This window comes from Myotis davidii, unplaced genomic scaffold, assembly GCF_000327345.1.
Source record: "Myotis davidii unplaced genomic scaffold, ASM32734v1 scaffold453, whole genome shotgun sequence".
Lineage (NCBI taxonomy): Eukaryota > Metazoa > Chordata > Mammalia > Chiroptera > Vespertilionidae > Myotis > Myotis davidii.
In genome coordinates, this window is record NW_006285234.1 from 1,779,606 (window position 1) to 1,787,281 (window position 7,676).

Sequence of the window (7,676 nt, forward strand, 5' to 3'; positions counted from 1 at the left end):
GGGGTCGATTCCTGGTCAGGGTCAGGGCATACACCTAGGTTTCGGGTTCTATCCCTGGTCAGGGCGAGTATGGGAGGCAACCAATCGATGTTTCTTATGTCAGTGTTTCTCTCTCTCTCCCTCTCTCCCCCGCCCTTCTTCTCTAAAAATGCAATAAAAAGATATCCTTGGGTGAGAATTAAAAGTTTCATTACAGAAAATGTCAAACATATACAAAATGGTCAGAATGATTAATGAACCCCCATGTACCTATCACCCAGCTTCAACAATTATCAGCTCATGGTTTCATGGCTCATCTTCTTTCATCTATATCCTTACTCAATTCCCTTTCCTCCCATATTATTTTAAGCAAATTTCATACATCATATAATTTTATCTATAAATAAGTACTAGTATATATCTCTAACAGATGACTTTTTAAAAATATATATATATTATTTTATTGATTTTTTACATGGAGGAAGGGAGAGAGATAGAGAATTAGAAGCATTGATGAGAGAGGAGAAACACTGAGAGAGAAACATCGATCAGCTGCCTCCTGCACACCTCCTACTGGGGATGTGCCCGCAACCCAGGTACATGCCCTTGCCCGGAATCGAACCTGGGACCCTTCAGTCCACAGGCCGACGCTCTATCCACTGAGTGAGCCAAGCCGGTTTCGGCAGTTGCCTTTCTTTGATTTTAAAATGTATATTTAAATTTCCTATGCTTTCGTTTTTACTTCTAAATTACTTACTCTGGATTTTATTGCATAGAAGTCATAGGACATGGCCTATAGGATATTGATTCTTTGGTAATGGATGCATCTTGCTTTGTGGTTTACTGAGGGGTCAATGTTTGGAAAAATTCCATGAATTCCTAAAAAGAATGCATATTCTACCCAGCCGGTGTGGCTCAGTAGTTGAACATAGATTTATGAACCAGGAAGTCATAATTGGATTCCCAGTCAGGGCACATGCCTAGGTTGTGGGCTGGATCCCCAGTAGCGGGCATGCAGGAGGCAGTGATTAATGATTCTCTCTCATCGTTGATGTTTCTCTCTCTCCCTCTCCCTTCCTCTTTAAATATATATATATTTTTAAATGCATATTTTTAAATTGTTGGACACATATGTATGGCCACATGTTCACCTCTCCCTGCCTCATACCTGTCGACCTGTCTTTTGTTTGTTTGTTTGTTAATCCTCACTCAAGGCTATTCTTTCATTGATTCTCAGGGAGAGTGGAAGAGAGAGGGAAAGACAGGGAGAAACACTGATGTGAGAGAAACACATTGATTGGTTGCCTCCTGCCTGAGCCCTGACTAGGGCCCAGGTCGGGGAGGAGCCTGCAACCAAGGCACGTGCTCTTGACCGGAATCGAATCCAGGACCCTTTGGTCCTCAGGCCGTTGCTCTATCTACTGAGCCAAGCCAGCTAGGGCCACACCTGTCATTTTTAATGGCTACCAATTTGCTTAGCTCTTCCTGTGTTTTGACCATTTGTTCTATTTCCATGTTGTCACTGATTCTAAAACTTTAAATCTAAGTTTTGAATACGGTTAACAACCTGTATCCATTAGCTTTTGATGCACACACACACTCCCCCCGCAATGTAGCATCTTACAATTCTGCAGGTGGACAATTTGGGTTGGGATCAGCTAGGAGGTTCTTCTGGTCTTGGCTGGACCCACTCGTGCAACTCAATCAGCTGTGGGGTTGGCAGAAGCTGGCTGTCTAGAGTGGCTCTAACTGGCTCCTCTCCGCCCTCGGAGGTCTTTCAGCCTCCAGGAGGCTTGCTCATGTGGTGGCTTGAGCACGGTGTTATGAGAGTGAGTAGAAATTGCAGGGTCCCCTGAGGCCTAGGTTCAAAACTGGCTCAATATCACCTCTGCTGCAAGCCACAGAGTGTGGGAAAGAGAGTCCTTCTCTCGATACAAAGAACTGCAAAGCCACATTTAAAAGGGAGCTGGAGCGAGAAGTGCAGCCGTTTTTGCAATCTGTCACAAGGTTTTCATGTCCAAGTCTTTCTGTAGCATCTCTCCTGCCCCCATCCACAATCTCCCCTCCTTTCAGGTGTCTGCCTGCCCTCACCCTCCACTCCCCCGAACACCCACACAGCCTTCCTAGACTATTCCCACCCATCTGTACAGCCCTGCGCGTCCCAGCTGCTACTCTTGAGGCCCCCAGGAAGGTGAGGGAGCTGCCTGCCTGCCTCGTTTGGGGCCAGAGCTATGTTCTCCCTCCCAGGTGAGCATCCCCTGTGCTGGTGGCTCCAGTCTGGGGGTGGCCTAATCGGACTTCTGAGTCACTGTGTCTCCCACAGCTCGTGTGGGCCACCTCGAGCCAGCTGGGCTGTGGGCAACATCCCTGCTCTGGGGAGCAGGCCGAGATGGAAGCCTTTGTCTGTGCCTACTCTCCTGGGTAAGCCTCCGCCACTCCTGGGCTGTCAGCTGGGGTGAGGATACTTTCCCCCTGGGAGAGGCGTCTACCCACTCACCCAAAAGGCCTTTACCTCTAGATCTCCACCCTGTGGGAGAGGGAAGAAGGGGTAAGGGATTGGGTGCAGAGGTGGCAGCACCCATGGTCCTGGCCATGCAGGATGTGGAGTCCCCTCGAATGCCTCCTCCTGGAAGCACTCCCTGCTTGCAGTTTTCCCAGGATTCGTTGGGAGGTCCTCTTTTCTTTACTAGGGAATCTCCCCGTCTCACCCAGCTCCCCGACCCCCTGGCTGAGCTGAGGGGCGGATGGGGCAGGCAGATGGCCAGGTCCTTCCAGCTCTCTCTGGTGCTTGCTCTCACAGAGGCAATTGGGAGGTCAACGGGCAGACAATCGTCCCCTATAAGAAGGGCGCCTGGTGCTCGCTCTGCAAGGCCAGCGTCTCGGGCTGCTTCAAAGCCTGGGACCATGCAGGGGGGCTCTGTGGTAAGTGTCCCTGTACCTGCTTCCTCCTGTGGGAGCGGGTATTGGAGAGCTTGATGGGTGATTAGAGGAAGTGGCAGCGTCCTGAGGGGCTGTCCCAGAAGCCGGGGCCCAGCACCCAGGAGGCACCTACCTAGAGGAAGCCCTTTTCAGAGGTCCCTCCTTATCTGACCAGAGGTCCCCAAGAACCCATGTCGCATGAGCTGCCGGAACGGCGGACATCTCAACGTCAGCACCTGCCACTGCCACTGTCCCCGCGGCAACACGGGCAGGTTCTGCCAAGGTGAGGAGCCCTGGAGCTGCAGACCACAGCGGCCTGAGGGACCCAGCGAGGGGAGTCTAGGCCCAGCACACACGCAGGCAGCCCCTGGGGGTGAGGAGGGGCTGAGCCCAATGCATGTGGGTGCATGCGTGCACACAGACGCTGTGTGGTGCGTCCAGGGGCTGTGTTGCTCTCAATGAATGCGTTTTGAGGGAGTATCAAGTGTGCCAGGGGGGTGCTTGCTGATCTGAGCACTGCATATCGTCATTCAGCAAGCATCCATTGAGCACCAACTGTTTGCAAGACCCTGAGCTGCGCAGGGGGTTCAAAACAGAATCAGGAGTGGCCGCATACATCCTGAGGTGGTGGAAGACAGGATTAGGATTCAGAAGTGGATTTCTCTCCCATTGTCTCCCGCCCCAGCTTGGTGACCACGGGCAGGTCACTTCCCCAACCCAGTCTGGGGGTGGCCTAATTTGCTTCTCTCTGCACGATCAAACCAAAGATGCCAAGAGGGGCAGCAGTTGGGAGCCCTGTGGCTTCCGTCCCTGAGTCCCCGAGAGGTGATCTCTCTGTGGTTGGCCAGTCTCTGCGTGTCCGCAGCCTGGCCTGTGACGGGCAGCATGGGGTCCAGGCTTATGGCTGAGCGCAGTCCCCACCCGCCCCGTCCTGCAGTGCGGTGCAGCATGCAGTGCGTGCATGGCCGGTTCCGGGAAGAGGAGTGCTCCTGCGTCTGTGACGTCGGCTATGGGGGAGCCCAATGTGCCAGTGAGTCCTGACCCAAGGCTCCCAACAAGCCGGGCCCTCCCAGGATCCCCTCGATAGGATCTGGGCCACCTCACAATTGCCTGTTGCACACATCTCTTCCCAGTTCCATGTTCGGTGATATTGGTAGCTTGAAATGGGCCATGGTATGGGCATTTACACCATGGGAAGTCCATAATGCTACAAACCATAGATAGATTGATTGATTGATTTTTTGAGGCAGAAAGCTGGCTGTTACACATTTACCAGCACACCACTGACCCCACCCACTCTCCGGTGGGTGGTACCTTGAGCTCAGCCCCCTGGCAGGGTGGGAGGGGTGACGATTTTGATGAGAGATGCTTACACACAAACTCCCGCTCCCTCTCCCCAGCCAAGGTGCACTTTCCCTTCCACACCTGTGACCTGAGGATCGATGGCGACTGCTTCATGGTGTCTTCAGAGGCAGACACCTATTACGGAGCCAAGATGAAATGCCAGGTGACAGCTGACCCCTGCCTTCCTGGGAAGCCCCTCCCCTCTAGGGTCTCAAGGACGAAGGAGGGATCCTGGACTAAGAGATGGTTCCTTCAAACACTTCTCATCATTAGCATAAAGCAGGGGTCCACTCAGAGGCCCACGGAAACCAAGAGGTCACGTCCTGAGCTGAGGGACCAGGAACGAGGCCCCCGCCCAACCCCCATCTAAGGAGCTGTCCTGACTCAGCTCCAGCTGCTGGCTGCCAACAGGGATACGAGTCGGGGAGGCCAGAACTCGGGATTTTTCAGAACCAGAAATCCAGATTTTCATTGGCATCTCTAGACTTATTAATGTTGGCGGCCAACTCAAATGTGTGTAAGGCACTGAGCCAGTAAACCAAAAGCCTTCCAGGGGCAGGACCCTGCCAGGCTGGGCCCCCCGCACAGGCAGGGGAGAGGGAGGGGGACCCCGCGTCTAAGAGGCAGGAGGCTGTGGGGTGGGGGACGACGCCAGCACAGCCAGCACACGTACTGTCATTCTGTCATTCATGGCTGCGGTGGGGTGGCAGGAAGGGCTGCCTGAACTTTGGGTCCCTGCCGGCGTGACCCAGAGTGGGGGTTACAGGGAAAGGGCGGGGTCCTCGCCCAGATCGAGAGCCAGAAAGTACAGGACATCCTCGCCTTCTACCTGGGCCGCCTGGAGACCACCAACGAGGTGACTGACAGTGACTTCGAGACCAGGAACTTCTGGATCGGTGAGTGTGGGGGCTGGGATGCCCCCAGGAATCTGGGCCGTGGAAACCAGAGCACCCACCAGCAAACAGTCAGGCTGGGGTGAAGGCTTGGAGCCCAGTGGGGCCTGCAGTCAGGCTGGCTCCCCCTGCCCCGGGGAGAGAGTGGCAGTGAGAGAGAACCCCCAGGGGAGCGTGAGGGCTGAGGAGGGGCTGAAGGGCAGGGACCAGGCAGGCCTGAGGCAGCAGGCTGAGGCTCCGGCGCTCCTTTCTTGGGTCGTGGGGCCAACCTTGACCGCCCGGCCCAGGGCTCACCTACAAGACCGCTAAGGACACCTTCCGCTGGAACACCGGGGAACACCAGTCCTTCACCAGCTTTGCCTTTGGGCAGCCTGACAACCAGGGGTGAGTCTGGGGTGCCCTCCCTGCCTGGGCCCACCTTCTCCCCTGGGCCAAGCCTTGAGATGCCATTGAAGAGCCTCCCCCAGCCGGCTGCCTGGCCAAGCCCTCTGAGGGTCTGAGCCTCCCCTGCTACCCGGGTGCCCAGGAGGTCAGGGCACAGCTGGGTGTGGGCATGGTGCTGAGATGAGGCATGCTCCAGGGAACCCAAGAAGGCTTTATCCGTCCACCATCCCCATGGTCCCTCCATCTATTGTCCGTTCCCCCTCCCCAGCCCTGTATCGGTAGCAATACACTGAATCCCGGACTCTGTAGCCATCCACCCGCCTGCATCCATTCACACAACATCCACCCACCAGCCAGCCTGTACGGAGGGCCTTCTGGTTACATGGCCCTGCCCTGGTCTTCAGAGCCTAGGAATGCCCAGGGCGGGGTGACAGGGGTGGAGGTGGTCAGGCTGTGTGGCCACCCAGGGCTCCAATTCTCTCACCCAGCTCCCCCTCGACCTCCTTGAGGGCAGCCAGGCCTATGCCCCTGGCCCATCAGGAAGGCAGCCTGGTTGGGCTCCCAGGCACACGCTCCCTCCCGGGAGGGAGGGCCTGCCTGTTCCAGGTCCGCTCCCCACCCCGTTGGCCGGCGTGGCCGGTGTGGCTGAGTGCCGGCAGTGGGTAGGTGGAGTTGCTGCCCCAGGCAGGCGGTGGGCCAGAACCTTCCAGCTCCCCTGAGAAGCGCTGCAGTGGTCGGGGGCAGGGATGGGAGCTTGGGTTGGTCTGGCTCCCAGAAGCCCTATCTACAGGCCAGAGGCACCGAGGCCTCTTACATGCAGGTGGCCTGTGGGGGAGGAGGATCTGAAACTCCCAGACTCCTAACATCCCACCTGAGCACCCGACATCTTGGCCCGGCAGGTTTGGCAACTGCGTGGAGCTGCAGGCCTCGGCCGCCTTCAACTGGAACGACCAACGCTGTAAAACCCGAAACCGCTACATCTGCCAGTTTGGTGAGGGCCCTCCCGGCTCCCCTCCCATGGTGCCTGTCCCCAGGGGTGGCTGCTGGCCTGATCCAAGCGCCTGGATACGCAGATTGCAGGCCTAGAGAGCGTCTGAGCTCACAGGGCCTTGGAGGACGCCCAGCAGGGAAAGTGGACCAGCCTCACATCGCACGTCCACCCGCGGCAGGACCAAGTGCAGCCTGGCGGGGGTTTCTCCATGGTCCCGTCCTCCTGTCACTAAAGCTGCTATTCGGGGGGCCTGTCGGGTTCCTCGATGTTACCTGATTCTCTAGAACCCAGTGATGGGGGGCAGAGGTGAAACCAAGCCCAGAATTGGCTCCCAGCAGCGCCTGCTGGGAGGGTCCTGAGCTACACAGGGGACCACGGCCCTGGGTGCTTCTGGACCCGGTGCAGTGGGTCCCCATCCCAAGGTGCCCTGGGCTGCCAGGGACCCTCGCTCTGTTCTGCTTCCTTCCCAGCTCAGGAGCACATTTCCCGGTGGGACCCAGGGCCCTGAGACGCAGCCAGGCCTCTCCCCTGCCACTGCCTGGAGGCGCACCAGCCCTGCCTGCCTGCCTGCCCATCGGTCCGGAACCCGAGCCAGGCCAGGACCTCAAGCCCAAAGAGGTCTCAGACCTTGCGGGAAGTGGGGCAGGCCCAACAGGAGGCCTGGCATAGGGGGAGGGGCCCCTCAGCCTGCTTTTGATTGGGGAGATGGGCCTTAATTAGGTGCTGAAACCGGAGCAAGGCCAGGGGTCAGATGTGTGGTGGTGGGGCGGGGGGGGGGGGGGGGGGGGGGGGTCCCTGGGAGACCAGAGAGCCGGAGGCTCCACTGCCGCTGCCTCCTGCCGGCCGAGTCCCTTCCCTGCTCACCCGAGTGATGTCCTCAGGCTCTTAGCCCCTGCATAACGCACAGATCTAGAAGGCTCATGCGTGTGCCTCATGTCCTGCTCCAGCTCCTCTCGTCACGCCTCTGTGGCTTTGGGTGTCGATCACACCCTCTCCCTTTATTCTCTTTGCAACTCCACGTGTATCTTTTTTCTTTGTGATTATCTACACCGGGGTCTCTGTCGCCCTCCTCTCCCCGCAGTGGTGCCAAGACCCACGCAGGCGCTGTCGTTCGGGTCCGGAATGTGCCACGGCCCCCGGGCACACCTGCCCCGGGCCCCGTGGGG

At 57.3% G+C, this 7,676-nt stretch overlaps 1 protein-coding gene across 4 annotated transcripts in view; it reads left to right on the top strand.

Annotated features, from left to right (window-relative positions):
- The window catches only part of LOC102755042 (C-type lectin domain family 18 member A), a 12,335-nt gene extending 5,073 nt beyond the window's left edge, over window positions 1-7,262 (top strand). For 3 of the 4 annotated variants that reach the window (XM_006755768.2, XM_015558801.1, XM_006755769.1), the window contains 9 exons: window positions 2,303-2,400; window positions 2,780-2,901; window positions 3,074-3,181; window positions 3,836-3,928; window positions 4,299-4,405; window positions 5,009-5,138; window positions 5,423-5,519; window positions 6,419-6,510; window positions 6,981-7,262. In XM_006755768.2, coding sequence (XP_006755831.1) covers window positions 2,303-2,400; window positions 2,780-2,901; window positions 3,074-3,181; window positions 3,836-3,928; window positions 4,299-4,405; window positions 5,009-5,138; window positions 5,423-5,519; window positions 6,419-6,510; window positions 6,981-7,018 — 885 coding nt within the window. In that variant the 3' untranslated portion in view covers window positions 7,019-7,262. The remainder of the gene's footprint in view (window positions 1-2,302; window positions 2,401-2,779; window positions 2,902-3,073; window positions 3,182-3,835; window positions 3,929-4,298; window positions 4,406-5,008; window positions 5,139-5,422; window positions 5,520-6,418; window positions 6,511-6,980) is intronic. The other variant, XM_006755770.1, reaches the window with a different exon arrangement.
- Window positions 7,263-7,676: the final 414 nt, after the last annotated feature.